The 17,092-nt window shown below is 43.1% G+C and overlaps 1 protein-coding gene across 1 annotated transcript in view; it reads left to right on the top strand.

The window, feature by feature from the left end:
* The window catches only part of LOC138592138 (mucin-2-like), a 118,984-nt gene that overhangs the window by 18,594 nt on the left and 83,298 nt on the right, over nucleotides 1–17,092 (top strand). Inside the window, exons 4-8 of the mRNA XM_069662834.1 lie at nucleotides 6,940–7,030; nucleotides 8,767–8,873; nucleotides 10,645–10,855; nucleotides 10,976–11,101; nucleotides 11,224–11,341. Of these exons, the coding sequence (XP_069518935.1) occupies nucleotides 6,940–7,030; nucleotides 8,767–8,873; nucleotides 10,645–10,855; nucleotides 10,976–11,101; nucleotides 11,224–11,341 (653 nt within the window). The remainder of the gene's footprint in view (nucleotides 1–6,939; nucleotides 7,031–8,766; nucleotides 8,874–10,644; nucleotides 10,856–10,975; nucleotides 11,102–11,223; nucleotides 11,342–17,092) is intronic.

Raw genomic sequence — 17,092 nt, forward strand, 5'->3', positions numbered from 1 at the left:
ACGCACAATGACGCACCACAGGATCCCCTGTGTGCAACGACAGTGCAGCATAGTAAAAAGAAAACATGTCCATGTTGGAATGAAGGCCGGTCCAACAATCACTCACTCACTCACTCACTCACTCACTCAGACAACATACCGAGTGTGTCATTGAGAAAAGCGAGACATCCATCCATTAAAGCGGATGAAAGAGCAGTGGGAGGACCACGAAGCCGCAGCACAGATGTCTCCCACTGTCATCCCTCTGTGTAAAGCCACGGAGGATGAAATCCCTCTGGTGGAGTGCGCTCTGATGCTCTCTGGGGGGTCCGTGCCAGACGAAAGATAAGTCTGTGTAAAGATTGCGATCTGTAATGCACAAACAGGCGCTGGGAACGACGGAGTGTAGCCGTGCGCGCGACACACAGGAAAGTGCGCACTGGGCAGAGGAAATGCGAAGCAGCTTCGTCCTCAGAGCCATGAGGAGGAGGAAAGAATTCATCCAGCGTAATCACCCTCGATATGAACGAGCTGGTGATACTTTTAGGCGTAAAAGCAGGGTTGGGTCATAAAACTGCCGAGCTGCCATCTCCTTGGATCCTGAGGCAGGAAGGAGCCACAGAGAGAGCTGATAAATCACATACTCTCTTTGCAGAAGTCAGATCCAAAAGCAAGGCAGTTTTGAGTGACAGAAACTTAAGTGACACTTGCTCCAGAGGTTCAAAAGGGGCTGTAACCAGCGCGCGTAAAACCAGCGCTAAATCCCACTCGGGGGCGAGGGAGCGAGACACAGGTCTGTGTCTCCGTACACCTTTCAGGAAACGTTTCATCAGCGGGTGACTAAACACTGATCTGTCACCAAAGCCCTCGTGACAGGACGAAATAGCAGCAGGGTAGGTTTTAACTGTGCTGAAAGCCAGCTCTCTATCCACCAAGAGCTGGAGGAAAGAGAGCACTTGAGACAGGGGACACATAATGGGATCCAAGCTTTTTCCCACACACCAGCGTTGAAATTAGCATTTCAACACTGGATTTGGCACTGTTGCATTTGGCAGTGTAAGATGCTCTAGTAGACGCGGCTCTCGCACCTTGGATAGTGCGCACAACATCCTGAGAGAGACCCAGGCAGTGAGAAGCTCCAGTGCGTTTATGTGGAGAGACATGTGAGCTGGCCACTGTAGCGTGGCATCAGGATAGGCCTGATCCAGGCCTGACCTGGTCATTTGACCCCACCAGGAAGAGAGCTAGACCACTAGCTCTGCTCTGGGGACCAATAAATTAAAGATGTTATCCACAGGGGAAACTTTACAACTCTTCGTCTGCAGGACCAACATCCCACAGACACCAGATGAAGGACATCATCTGATAAATCATGGGATTACGGTCAGTTCATGTTTGTCTCACAAGATTAGCTGTGGTGAAATAAGGAACCACATGCTTTGATCCAGGGACGGTGGATCAACAGAAACGACTCACACCCCAGAGCCCTGGGGAGAAGAAAGAGTTTTGGAGCATCTATTTGTTTCCCCCCCCTAACGCCCCTTTCTCTGCCATACCTGCAGACAGGCAGGGAAAGGGGGGGTGAGACTGAGACAAAGGAATGTTGATTCAGTCAGGACATCTGTTAATGAATTTAGCAAGGTTGTGTGTCTGTGAATACATATATGCCCTACAAGTATATATGTATATATATATCTATATAGATCCAGGTGTCACATTCACACGGAAATGCATAAAGACTGTGGAAGGTTGCTATGTGTTGATCTGGACATTCATCATTAACTTGTACTTTTATCCTCAGGAATCTGACATGTAACCTCATTCTGTGTATTTTCATCCTGTGGTGTTTGGAGTCTATGTGCTGCTGAGAATCCAGAGGTATTACATGTGGGGAGGTTATATAGATAAGGATAACTACTTTTGGGTAGAAATAAATAGTTTAATAAGTAGAGAAAGTCTCGGATATGAGGAGTGGTCAAACTCGCGCCGTTGCCCGGACGCCCCCCCCGGGGAGGGGAGACCCTTTAAATGAGAGGTGACAGCTTCTCTCGCTCTCTTGCTTCTTCCCCTTTGGTGTTACACCCTTCGTCCCGGCCGCTGACGAGCGCCTCCGCCTCCCCCTTCCCCCGTAACTTCTTCCCTTTCCCCTTTTTAAGTTTTGCCCGCGAGTAGGCCCAGAACCTGCGTGCACTCTGCCGTGCTGAAGACCTCGCGTGTCAACATTGCTCCAGCATTAGATCCGAACTGATCAAAATACAGACTCTAGTTCTCCCGGTGCTCAAGCCCCGGTGCTCGGACAGAATCTCAGTCCCGAACCCAGAAGACGCATTCAGTCTCCATCCGGCTCAGGCCGCAATGCTGGACTGACCGGCACGTCATCATTAAGAGAGACCGAATCGGCCGTGCGGCGCCGCTCCGAGGGAACCCGGGTACAAGCCTGGCATCAGAAGCTTCGAACCACTTCGACCTCACGCTCTCTGCACGCCTCATCTGCAACGTGGTTGACCCTCCCCCCCCCCTGAGTAGGTCTAACTTTGGTTTTACTGTATATTGGGGTTGATGCTTCAGTCACAGATTTGTTAGGAAGGTTAGGATAAGGTTTTGGGCGATATACCTCCTAATATCTCAGCTGCTACACTTCACTCCTTTGAACAGGTTTCAATCCATCTTTCATCATATTCATCCTGTTATTAATCTTTCACGTTCATCACCATATTTAGTTATCTCATGTATGTTTAGTAGTATTAGTCAATAAATTCTTCATTTATAAAGAACTGATTCAAGTGTCTTTGTGTGTGTGAAGTACTAAGCCTCTGTACACCGCGAAACGAACTCAATTCTAAACTGTAGCAACCTTCAGATTATGAGACTGAATTAAAGTCATTAATAACTAATTATATGTTTTCCCTGTTTTGTCAAAATTGGGTGGTGCCCCGTTAAATACCTATGATAGGTTAAGTCTTTTAATTAACGTTAAAGTTAACTTCTCGTCACTATAGAGTGCAGGCATTCTATGACGAGTCTAGTTAATTATTAAATAATTATTCGACCGATTTACGCTACACCACTGTCCCCCCACCATCGGTGACAGGCATGTGCCGCCCCATCCTGAGAGAGAAGCGCAGGAATTTCCTTTGTTTCGTGATGATGAAAACGTGGAAATATGCGTCTTTCAGGTCTATGGAAGTGAACCAGTCTCCCTGGTGAACACATTCCAGCACCTGTCTGATTGTCAGCATGTAGAAAGGCCTTTCCATTATCGCTTTGTTGAATAGCGACAAATGCAGGATAGGTCTCACTTTGCCCGTCTTTTTTGGAAGCAGGAAATAACGGTCTAAATCTGCGCTGAGAAGTCGCCGTGTAGGAGAGGGAGACTCATAAACGTGACACTGAGGAGCGTTCACTCTCAGCCCCACCGGAGGATGAGGAGGACAGCGTGTGTCTGTGCCGTCCACACGAGGTGCAACAGCCGCGCTCGTGGGCTCATCATTACACATATTAGCATGAGAGAAATGTGTGTAGAAAAACTCTGCATGTGTGACAGAGGGGGTGTGCTTCTGTGATGACATGAGTCCTTGCTGACTGTTTACCGGCAGGTTAACTGCAGCTGGCTCACGCAGTGTGGAGGGTGTGTGTTGAACAGCTGTTACCAGGTCAGCAGACTGGGGAACAAACTGAGTTTCAGTGGGAAAACTGCTCGTTAAAAGACGTTTGTGAGTGGCTCTTATAAGAGCCATTTTGTTTGCAGAAAACGAGGAGGACGAGGAGGGCGAGACGCAGCCGCGGCGGTTGCCGGGGGTCACCTCTGCATGTGTCGATGGTCCCGGCGGTCCCACCAGTGACCAGAGGAGCGCTGCTGGCGTGAATCAGACTGTGAGCACGCCACATGCTTCCTGATCTTTTCGTCCTCCTCTGTTGCTCTCTGCATCTGATCGACCACCGAGTGAAGATGCGGGCCGAACAGGGCATCAGGGCTGATGTGAGCATCTAGAAGCTCCTTCTTCACAGGCTCTGGGATGCAGGAGGAGAGATGCAGCCAAACGTTCCTGTGGATCTGGTGTTGCCATGCAGCGATGCGAGCGGCGGAGACAGCGATGGTGACACACATCCTCCCGTTCAGGAGGAAGGAGATCAGGTTCTGCAGCCATCTGTCCCATGGAATATGCCAGCATCGAGATGTTATTCGCTGCAGCCGCAGCCTGGCTGGCACACTGATGAGCTTTGTCAGCGAACCTGGTTTTCAGCTGATCCCTGTTGGAGGGCGGGGTTGGGCGCCGCCTGCTGAGCAGGCTGGTCTTCACCCCGAAGACTGCTGATAGGCTGGGATCCAGAGGCGGAACAGGAGGGAAACCCCGCTCTGTCAGACCCTCGACCTTTGTGATGGGAACGTATGTTGACACCGGAGCTTTCAATTTCCCGGGCTCAGCTGCTGCACCAGACAGGTAGGGGATGATGGATGGAAAGCGAGGCCAAACAGGGTCACGTCGGGCCATCTGGGACGAGAAGAAGGTGCCAACCATGTCCTCCTGCTGAGGTGGAGCTAGAGCCGGCGGGACGGCGAGGCCTTTGAAAGCGGCTGCTCTCTCAATTATAGCAGGGAGCTCCTGGATCAGAGCCCCGATGGCTGGCAGTGACGTCATCGCCGATAAGGGGACCACAGGGACGCCTGAGTGAGCACCCAGCAGGTTGCGCTCAGGCTCCGGCCCCACCGGCAGGGGAGGGGGAGGCGACCTGTTGGAGAACCAAAGGGGTGATTGAGTCATCCGACTACGGCTCGTCGAAGAAGGAGATGGCTTCGTTCAGGGATTAAGAGTCAGCGACCAGGAACCCATCCTCAGCGGTTTGAAGGCATCAACTCGATGCTGCTTCTCTTCAATAGGTAAGTGTTTGCAATAAGGGCACTTAGACTGAGGTGTGAGCGCCAGGCCGGCGTGCTCCGGGCCGAGACAAGCCTAACAGCGGGTGTGCAGGTTGAAGCTCATGATGTAGCCGGTCTGACACTCCGAACAAATCCTGATGGTTCCGGAAGAAGCCATGCTCATTAGAAGGTAGTTTCTCAATGCTGTTCTATGTCGCTGAAGAAGAACTGGGAGCCGATTGTATGGTCTCACTAGCTATAGCCTTAAAGGGCGAAGCCTATACAAAATAGAACCAGCCCCTTCCCCTGTAATTTTAAAGATGCCTCACATGAGACGTAAGAGATTTTTAAAATTCTTAACAAATAAAAACAAACGACATTAGGCAACAGATTATCGCCCCTGACCATGTTTTACAATCCCACACATATATTAATAACTATTTTAGCTATTTCACCCCTATTTCAATGCCGATTTTTTTTTAAATTTTGAGTCTGGAGGTGAGGAACACAACTGAGTAGGTGATGGACGAGTTTAAAATGGAAGACCAGCCTTGAAAAATGCTTGAGAGAGTGTTCAAATGTCTGTCCTGTATGTGTGTCAACTGAGCTCAAAATGAACTCAATTGACCCCCAGCTGAACTCAGCTGTTGCCCGAGTGATGGCTTATGAGTAGAGGCTGTGGGTTAATTAGTAGCAGCTGTGTGACTCCTTGGCTGGGCAGTTGATTTTACTGAGATTTCAGGTGAAAGCATCCTCTCAATCTCCTGCCATTGTGCCAAGACCGTAAATGCTATCAACACAATCTTAATATGACCATCACAAGGGTCTGATGAAGCTGCGATTTGAATTTTATGTCTTTATGTCGTAATTTGGTCAGGGCGGCGAAATAAACAGGGCTTCCATTTGGAGTTCTCTAGAAATGTTTAATATTAGAGCAGATGGGGCAGTTGGGTAACTTTCTGCGACATTGAGGCATCCAGTGGCAAAAGCGTACAGTTTTTGGTTTTGGGCACCCATTTACCACGAGCAGCACAAGATTACCTACGATTTGATGTCTTATGTATGTATGAGGATTCCGAGGTGTTTTTTCACAGCCTCCGCCCTCTGGTGATGACATCACTGACCCTGATGTTGCGCATTTTTCACTCATTTTGTGCAAACTTAAGGGGCTTTGAAAGGTTCCTGTGAATAAAGTATGAATGCTATGATAAATCTGATCTTGATGAAAGCTGAAAGATGTGTGAATATTTTAAAAGTGAAATGGAGTTTTAAAGTGAATGTATGAATGAGTTATGGAGGCTTGAAATTAGTGTGAATTGTGGAGATTTTGAAGATTTCCCAATTCATTCATCATTCACACCAATAATAAAGAATTCCGTGAATAAAAGAACATATTTCCAAATTTCCAAACTTCCAATTTCCAAACTCCCTTTTTTATCCAAAGTTTTAGAGACACAGATTTGAGCTTTTATGAGTCAAAATAACATCCCATCCCCATCTAAGTTTAATCAGCGTGATCTGCACTGTGACAGTAACTTTATGAAAAGAAAACTCACGTCTCCTACTTCCACACACAATCTCTTGCCGTGTGTGTGCAAGCGGGATGTCTGCTCCCTGAACTGTCCGTTTATGTAGCCACAGCAACCAGCACCGGGAGGAGGTGTCGCTGTTACAAGAAACATAAATGGACAGTTCATGGAGTGGACGTACCGCGGAGTGTTTACTCTTAGCAGTTACACCTGCAGCGCACACAGCTTGAGGTCGTGTGTGCCAATGGGAAGTAGGAGATGCAAGCTTTCGTGCTACATGAATCCATTTGCAATGCAATTAAGCAGGATCATAACCCAGCACAAGTTGAATCTCCTTCATGCTAACAGGCTAACTGTAGTGTTACACAAATGATGATACCTTCTTCTTCTTCTTTGAGTTTTCATGGCAGTTGGCATAAGAATGTTACAGTTGATTCTTGACATCACAAATATCTTCTCTTTATTTGAGGGCGTTCATGCACCAACAGGAAAACAAAAGCTTAGCTCTTAACAACAAATTAATTTCACTTTTGATTTGCTAAGAAGTAATATATGTTTGGGGTGTGTTCACAGATCGAAATGGATGAAAAATACCGGAACCAGACATGTGGACTGTGTGGAAACTTTGACGGCTTAGACAATGACTTCATACAGAAGTCAGATGGTAAGGTCCTGTTCAGTATTATGGAGGGATAATGTGCTGTCGATTGTAGTGGCACTGGGTGAAGCTTGTTCTGTAAAGGTACGTAATGTTTGAACAATCTCCTTAAAGGGAATTCTTGTATATTTAACCTCAGCCTTTTTTTTTTTTACATATCATAAACAATATGTTTCATGAAGTCGTCTAAAACAATAACAATAAAAAATGTTCCCCCTCGCAATCTTTTTTCACAACAGCAGGTGATCCACATGCGGGGGAGGTTTGTTTATGACGTAATGTTCCGCCATGATCAAAACAAAAGTAGTATATAAAACCAGCAACACAAGACAATTGTATACGTAGGAATTCATCAGGAGAAGTCCAACAACAATCAGTGCGTTTACAGACAGGACATAATAAGAGGGAACAGGAGTGGGAGGGGCAGAGCAAGTGGAGAGTGTCCACTAATTAATCGATTGCTGATGGCGTAATTGCTTAGAAAAGATGTATTGATCAACACCAAAATGTGCCGCTACATATACTTGGACGGCTGTGAATATACCTGGCTGATAAAGTCTGTGTCGGAAACACTGGACACACAAGGCGGTTTGTATAGGCAGCCTTTTGGGGTCGTGAAAAGATGTAAAACCCCAACCCCAAACAGTCGTACAAACTGAATGGCACTTCTTCTCTTTACGTGTTGTTTTCAATGTTTCGATAACAAGTTATGCAATTACTTTTTTTCCCCATTATTATTGTCTGTTTATATACCCTGGGCCATGACAAGAAAAACAACACAAACAAAGCGCATGGGTTGAACTACATGATAAAGGATGGTTGAAATGCACAGCTCCCTTCTCCTTGCCAATGTGCCTTTATTCAAGATGGGAACTCCTCATTCTATAAATGATTTGCCCCACACAATGAAGGCTCTACCAAAGTGCATCTTCAGAAGTCTACCTGCAGCAGCTGAAACTGTTTTCAGTGTACAAACTTATGTTGACTGTCTTATTCACCGAAATCAGCCGAGAGAGATCTTAGAAGGAGTGGTCAATGGTTTAAAGTTCTGAATGTTCATCGACCTGCTTTCCTCACAAGTGATCACAACAAAAAATCACTCTTTCATTTACTCCTGCACAGGAGCTCTTCAGATATGATGGAAGAGATCGTTCAAAGGCCTTTCTGTCTTAATGCAAGCTGGTCAAACTTTCAAGATAGAATCCAATGCTGGAGGGATGTCAAAAGAACTCCTGCCTGAGATCAATCAATACATTTTTATTTGTATAGCACCAATTCATAACAAATGTTATCTCAAGACACTTTACATATAGAGTGGGACTAGAGTGTACTCTTTGTTGTATTATTTATTTGTGCAAACACAACAATGTTACAACTTCTTTTAACAGACCCTTTTGTCCAAAGGCAGAAGGTGGAACAAACACATTTGTTTGGTCCACTTTGGACTAAAATGTACTTTGGCATAAATATTGCACCTTTTTGATGGGGCTCATGTTGTGTAGACCTTGTTTCATTTATATTGTTTAAGATAATTTGTGTTTTTCCAAAAACATCTGCATTAGATATCTTCTATTATGTTTTGTCACAAAAAATAAATATCACTTTTATTATCCCAAATTTCCCCACTGAGGATCATTAATGGATTATCTTATCAACAAATGTGATGTAACAGAGTTAAAAGGCCAATATTAATCAACCATTAATATTACATTAACTTTGTGATTCACTGTATTGTGCTGTAGGGTCTCAACTATCTGTGACAGACTATGCTGAGACCAACAAGGTGAATGAGCCACCAGAGGTCTGTGAGGAGTTTGACGATATCTCAGTCCAGACATGTGGAGATAAGGTAACTCTGCACTCTTTATCAGCATCATCATCATCATCAAGGCCATTGAGATGTGACCCACATTTATAATAACCTTGAGTCAATTGTAAAAGCATATGACTTTTATTCAAGCAGCACATTATCTGTGCTTTTATCTAGAACACTTACAGATGTCTGTTGAAGTTTTTTGACAGTTTTTTTACACAGATTTATCGCTCCATAGATTTATCGCTCCATAAGTGACAGACTGAATTTTAAAGATGCTCCCTTTTCTATCTTTATAACATTCGAATTGATGTCCAAAGTTTTTCTGATAAAATTCAGAAATGTAACACACTACATCTACCATGTCATCAGATTTTTTATTTGGAAATTGGAGATTAAAGGAGTTATTTCAGTACATTATTACAACAGAGATGGACAAAATCAGACATCTGGCTGGATCATTTGTGGCAAATTTGGTGTCAGTTCAGCATAAATATGTGATAGGTTTCTTTAATTTTACAGTTTTGAGGAAAAACATAGGACTTCATAATTCCTTCAGACTTGACGTGCATGAAAAAATGTGCTCATTCCAGCCTATATTTTGGCATAAATTGTAGGACGCAGGAATGATTTGTTATGAGTCTTCAGAATGGTTACCTTTAGATTGTTGCTACAGCACAATCATTTGGACAATTAGCCCACTAAGCCAGTTAAAGACTTTTGACATAGAAATGGACCTATGTGCAAAGTATGGTTTATTTTCATGCATAGGAAGACAGACTTCCTGGTATCTATTTAACATCTGTAGAAATATTCATTCTTTTCCTGAGTCTGTAAATAAGATTTTCAGGCAAAATATGAACTTGAGGTGTTTCATCAATCCACATGAAGAGATATTTATATTCTGTGACTCTCCATTCAGGAATCTATAGCTAGTAGATGTGTTGATTATAATTATAATATTCAGCTCTTGATAGCATAAACTTTGTTATATCGCAATTAAAAACAATTCATATGGCATTAAAAGCATCTTACAGAACTTTTAAAGAATGCTCAACATTTTTGACTGCTGGATGTATGAAATCAGCAACATAAAACAACACTGTGTCATCAGCCTGTTCATGACCTTTTGTTAATGGCAGTTTCAATATAACAACTACAATATAACAGATTGTTCCCTGTTTGACTCCTAGTTCCTCAATCAACATTAGTATCAAATCAAAAATATGTAGCCACTTCAAAAGCAGGACAACGTCCACAGTATGAAGTGCTTTGAAAATGCAACAAAAGGTGCTGCAGAGTGTTTTTTATTTACCTTAAGCTGGTACATTGGAAATTAAAACCGGACTTCTCCAACAAGATGTACAATTAATATTTAAAATCCTGTTCGTAAAGGATGAGACATCACATATAGCAGCCACCTTAGCCAAGGTCGAAGCACCATAAGTTGAAAAATATCATGGGTTTGGTTGAGGTATGGTTCTGTTCCTGAACCTAAGTTAACAAATTCTATTTATTTAAATAAAAAAACTATTGCCTATTTAAGATCAATTTGTAGATTGATTTGTAGAGCAAGTTTGTGAAAATTAACAGAAATTGCTCAAATTGATCTCCAGCACACCACGCTCACCACATCCTTCATAAAATACCATCCATGCTGGTCTGCACCCCAGAATGTGTGCGTTCTAAATGTTCAGAAATAGTCTGCAAGGAAAACACAACATCCATGGATTTTATCTATTATATTATTCAGGGCCTCTCTACAGGATTTTTATAACTGATTGTATTGTTTTGTTTTTTTCTTCAGCAATACTGTGACGACATCTTCTCCAGTGCTCCATTCAGCAGCTGCCAAAACTTACTGGATAAGGAAGCCTTCATTAGAACCTGTATGGCTGATATGTGCTACTCTGAAAACAACACTGAATCCATGCTCTGCAAAACAATCTCAGAGTTCTCCAGACAGTGTGTCCATGCAGGCGGCAAGCCTAAACAATGGAGGAGTCAATCTTTTTGCCGTAAGGATGCTGACACCTGAAGATGACTAAATGTATTTGCAGTTCATCTGAATGTGCTTGCTCATGAGTTGCAGTGTTGAGTAGGATGATACAGTCACAGTAAAGTGTTTGTCTCCACAGCCAAGACATGTCCATACAACATGGAGTTTATGGAGTGTGGCAGTTCATGTCCTGATACCTGCGCCAACCCTCAGGCCAGCAAAGTATGTGAAAACCACTGCCATGATGGCTGCAGCTGCCCTGCTGGTATACACACACATTTTACACTACAATAACAAGCTTACATTACATGCAAGCATGATCTATTTTATGGTACACGCACATACATAAAACATGACAGTAATAATTATCTCTCCTCCCCTCTGCAGGAATGATTTTCGATGATATTGGTAAAACTGGCTGTGTCATATTTAAACAATGTCCCTGTGTGCACAACAACCAAGTCTACATGCCAGGAGAGTCCTACTCTTACAACTGCAGATCCTGGTAAGACTGGAGACCTTTATTGAGGTGTCAAATTTAAGCAAATTAAACAGCAACCCTGGTTTTAAATCAAACCTGGCGTATGTTCAATCAATCAATCAATCAAATTTTATTTGTATAGGGCCAAATCATAACCAAAGTTATCTCGAGACGCTTTACAAAAAGAGCAGGTCTAGACCGACTCTGTTATGTTATTTAAAGAGAGGCCCAACATGAATCACCATGAGTAGCACTTAGCAACATTCGGCACATTGGCAAGGAAAAACTTCCTTTTAACAGGCAGAAACCTCGAGCACAACCAGACTCATGTTGAACATCCATCTGCCTCGACTGGATGGGCCTGAAAATTTAGATAGAAGGAGATGCAGGATAGAGACAGGCAAAGAGAGCAACCACAACATATGTTCTTTTTACAACAACAACATATGTCCTTGTTACATCAACAACAAATGTCCTTGTTACATCAACAACAACAGCATAGTAATAATAACAGGTTTATAATAATGAGTTAGCAAGAACAGCATAGTAATGATAAAAGGCTGTAGTAATCGTAATTGTAACAGTTGAAGTCAACAGGTCTACTATTACCATTAGCAGCAACAATAATGATGCTATGGGGAAGACTGATGTTAGTAGTTGTTGCAGTTGAGCAGGTCCACAGCAGCAGGTGGTCTGCAGCAACGATCCCCAGGAACCTTCAAGACAAGGGCGCACAACAACTCCCGGGAAGATATATGGTTAGTAATGTTAATGGGACCAGAAGATACAGAGTTAATGAGCTGCATTAATATGAGAGAGAGAGAGAGAGAGAGAGGAGCTCGGTGTGTCAGATCCCCCCAGCAGTCTAAACCTATAGCAGCATAACTCTGGGCTGGTCCAAGCCTGAGCCAGCCCTAACTATAAACTTTATCAAAGAGGAAGGTTTTAAGTCTACTCTTAAAAGTAGAGAGGGTGTCTGCCTCCCGGACCTTGACTGGTAGATTGTTTCAGAGGAGGGGGGCCTGGTAATTGAAGGCTCTACCTCCCACACTACTCTCAGAGACTTTAGGTACCACAAGCAGGCCTGCGTCCTGGGAGCGCAATGTTCTAGAGGGGTAATATGACACTATGAGCTCTTTGAGATATGATGGTGCCTGACCATTAAGAGCTTTGTAAGTAGAAAGAAGAATTTTAAATTCTATTCTGGATTTTACAGGAAGCCAGAGCAGAGAGGCTAATACAGGAGAGATGTGATCTCTCTGCCTAGTTCTTGTCAGCACATGTGCTGCAGAATTTTGTACCAGCTGAGGAGTTTTTAGTGACTTATTAGAGCAGCCTGATAGTAACGAGTTACAATAATCCAACCTGGAAGTAACAAATGCATTGACTAGTTTTTCTGCATCGTTTTGAGACTAGATTTGTCTGATTTTAGCTATGTTGCACAGGTGAAAGAAGGCTGTCCTTGATATTTGTTTTATGTAGGAGATGAAGGACATATCCTGATCAAATAGAACTCCCAGATTCCTAACAGTAGTGCTGGATGCCAGGCTGATGCCATCTAGGGCAGCTATATCATTAGAGAAAGAATCTCTAAGGTGTTTGGGGCCGAGCACAATAACTTCAGTTTTGTCTGAATTAAGTAGCAGAAAGTTTCTAGTCATCCAGATCTTTATGTCCTTAAGGCATGCTTCTAGTTTAGATAGCTGATTGGTTTCGTCTGGCATCATTGATAAGTATAATTGAGTATCATCTGCATAACAATGAAAATTAATCAAGTGTTTCCTCATCATATTACCAAGAGGAAGCATATATAAGCTAAAAAGAATCGCTCCGAGCACAGAACCTTGTGGAATTCCATGACTAACTTTGGTGTGCATAGAGGACACATCATGAACATTAAAGGTCCCATATTATACTCCTTTTCAGCAAGTTCACATAGAGGTCCCAGAACAGTCAATTTGAAGTCTGTTTCCTAAAAACCCAGTTTGTTCCTGGACTTCAGCCAGCCTGTAACTCCCTCGACTGAGCTCTCCTGAGAAAAAGCTGTTTCTGTGTCTGTAGCTTTAAATGATAATGAGCTGTGCCTGTCAACACCCTGTTCACGCCCCTCTCTGGAAGAGGTTGTAGCTTACGCTCCGGTACCATGCGCTAATTCGGTTGCTATCTGCCTTCAGTCAAAGAGGGACAGGCACCTTCCTTCAACACTGACTCTAGTTGGCTATTGTAGGCTGAGAATCAGTAATGGAAGCTCCTATTGGTTCAAATGAGACCTTTATAGAAAGCTAAGAAGCTCACCTCCACTTTGATAAAGGAACGAAGCGGCACTTCAAAGGGAATATGAAGTAATAATTACTGTAAATACAGGGAGAAATGCGGCATTTCTGACGGCCGATTAGTAACGACGAACGGCGATCCATGGATACTTATTGATGGATAATGCTTTTGGACTAAATACTTTACTGGATTATATCATCTGGACCTTCAGCAATGTACCAGGAGTGAATTTATGAAAATAATATGCATCAGTGGAATACAGTGAGCCTTCATCGGTGAGTTACCCCATTTTGTAAATGTTTGTTTATGTTCTGTTGCCGTTGATTGCACCCGCTGTGGTGATTGGATCTTTTAATGGTTAATATCAATCGAATCTTGAGCTTGAGCGTAGCTTTCCAACGATGTAACACATGATTGGCAACATAAAGTTATCATCGTAGCTGCAGGGCAAATGTTGTAGTAATCGCGATGACGGCCCGCCGGCGGGCATTAGAGTGGTAACGGGTTTTAACGTAGTATAAGGAAACTATGTTACCAACAGTAACTTACGTTAGCTGCTATGCTAAAACCACATTCAACAGGCTATCACACTCGGTAGGCCTATACAGTAAAGCAACATAACCTCAGACGAAGGAGGTAAAAATAGACTCCTGCCTTCATTTGTGCAGCCAACAACAGAGCATCTGCCGTGCTTTGCCCGTACCTTCACCATGTTTATTTTACCGGAGCAGCGTTTGCAAGAGGAAAAAAATAGCATCCGGGAGGAAGTTTCAGGAGGCAGACCAAACATTTATCTGGGGCGGGGTCACCAACCTGGAGGAGGTGTTATTGCCCTTCATGACATCATGTAGGGAAAAGCTGCAACTGGGCTGTTTCAGCACACATTTTCTGAAAAGTGGAGCAAGCAAGAGAGGGAGAGGATAGACTTTTCTCATTTCAGGGGGGTTTGTAGGCGCATATTATTGTTAGAAAACCATTGAAGTGAATTTTGCATGATATGGGACCTTTAACAAACTGAGATCGATCTGATAAATAAGATTTAAACCAACTTAATGCAGATCCTGTAATGCCAATTAAATGTTCTAGTGTCTGGTCTATCGTTTCGAAAGTGGCACTAAGATCTAACAGGACGAGTACAGAGAGAAGTCCTCTGTCTGAAGCAGGAAGTAGATCATTTGAAACTCTCAGTGCTGTCTCAGTGCTATGGTAGACTCTAAATCCTGACTGAAAGTCCTCAAATAAACTGTTGTTATGAAGAAAGTCACATAATTGATTAGAGACTGCTTTCTCGAGGATCTTTGAGATAAAAGGAAGGTTAGATATAGGTCTATAGTTAGCTAAGGTGCCTGAATCTAGGGTATGCTTTTTAAGAAGTGGCTAAATTACAGCGAGTTTAAAAGACTGGGGTACATAGCCAGTCGATAAAGACATATTGATCATATCTAGTAAAGAATGTAAGTAAAGTCTCTAAGAGTAGTGTTGGAGGTAGAGCCTTCAATTACCAGGCCCCCCTCCTCTGAAACAATCTACCAGTCAAGGTCCGGGAGGCAGACACCCTCTCTTCTTTGAAGAGTAGACTTAAAACTTTCCTCTTTGATAAAGCTTATACTTAGGACTGGCTCAGGCTTGGACTAGCCCATAGTTATGCTGCTATAGGTTTAGACTGCCGGGAGGATCTGACACACCAAGCTTCTCTCTCTCTCTCTCTCTCTCTGTGTTTCCCTGTCTCTCTCCCTCTCTCTCTCTCTGTCATATTAATGCAGCTCATTAACTCTGTATCTTCTGGTCTCATTAACATTACTAACCATATATCTTCCCGGGAGTTCTTGTGCTCCCTTGTCTTGAAGGTTCCTGGGGATCGTTGCTGCAGACCACCGGCTGCTGTGGACCTGCTCGACTGCAACAACTACTAACATCAGCCTTCCCCATAGTATCATTATTGTTGCTGCTAATGCTAAATAGTAGACCTGTTGACCTCACCCGTTACAATAACGATTACCTCAGCCTTTTATCATTACTCTGCTTCTCTCGCTAATTTATTTATTGATTGATTTAGCTAATCTTCACCCTAGTCTACCACTATTATTGGCATTGTAACCATAAGTATGTGTCTGTTGTTGTTCATGTAACAAGGACATATGTTGTTGTTGTTGTAACAAGAACATATGTTGTTGTTGCTCTCTTTGCCTGTCTCTATCCTGCATCTCCTTCTATCCCATTTTCAGCCCATCCAGTGGAGGCAGATGGCTGTTCAACATGAGTCTGGTTCGGTTCGAGGTTTCTGCCTGTTAAAAGGAAGTTTTTCCTTGCCAATGTGCCGAATATTGCTAAGTGCTACTCATGGTGATTCATGTTGGGCCTCTCTTTAAATAACATAACAAAGAGTCGGTCTAGACCTGCTCTTTCTGTAAAGTGTCTCGAGATAACTCTGGTTATGATTTGGCGCTATACAAATAAAATTTGATTTGATTTGATTTATTGGGCGATCGAGGTCTGCCTTCTGTAATTCAGACAATCTGGGAAGATCCAATCCTTGAAAAAATGTTTCCATACCTTCTTTATTCAATTGTGGGTCTGCTGTATATAATTTCCCATAAAACTCTTTAAACTTATTATTAATATCTAGCTATTTAGTTTTAAGTTCTCCGTCCTCTGATCTTAAGGCGGAGATAACTGAGGATGCTTCCTTCTGCTTTAAACAGTTAGCTAGTAACTTGCCCGCTTTGTCCCCTGATTCATAATATTTTTGTCTCATCCTGAACAGTGAGAACTCCACCTTCTGTGATAGAATACAATTATAATCATATTTTAGTTGTGATAGAGCCCTAAGATCCGCAGAGGTACAATTCCTTTTTAAGTTAGCCTCCACCCTCTTAATTTTGTCTTCAATTTCAGTCTGTTTTGCAACGTTTGTTTTCTTCTTATAGGAAGCATTCTGAATAACAAAGCCCCTCAGTACAGCTTTCAGGGCTTCCCAGGCAATCCCCGCAGAGGGCGCTGTGGGTTCATTCAGCTCAATATACATATTAATTTGGTTTCTTAGTGCCTCCTTAAACCCAGAATCTTGCAAAAGAGATTAATTAAATCTCCACCTAGACATTCTGATCCTATCACTAAAAGGCAGCACCTCCAGGCTAACTAAGGCATGGTCCGAAACGAGAATGCTCCCAATAGAACAGGAGAGTACTGACTGCAGCAAACTACTGGATATAAGAAAAAAGTCTATTCGAGAAAATGCCGCATGTGGAGGTGAGAAAAAGGTATAATCCCTTCCTTTTGGATTCAAAATCCTCCACACATCTATATAACCCAAAGATTCAGCAATATGTCGCACAGCCAATTAAGCCTTAGGCACTCTAATTGGGATATTACCACTACGATCAAGAACGGGGTCCATTACCAAATTAAAATCTCCCCCAATAATAGCATTATAATCTCCTGCCTGCTGCAACCTAGACTCCAAATCAACAAAAAATTGTGCCTCATCTCCGTTAGGAGCAT

The sequence above is a fragment of the Semicossyphus pulcher genome, unplaced genomic scaffold (genome assembly GCF_022749685.1).
Source record: "Semicossyphus pulcher isolate SPU_LCO1_2020_fin unplaced genomic scaffold, fSemPul1.0.p SCAF_1, whole genome shotgun sequence".
Taxonomy (NCBI): Eukaryota; Metazoa; Chordata; class Actinopteri; order Labriformes; family Labridae; genus Semicossyphus; species Semicossyphus pulcher.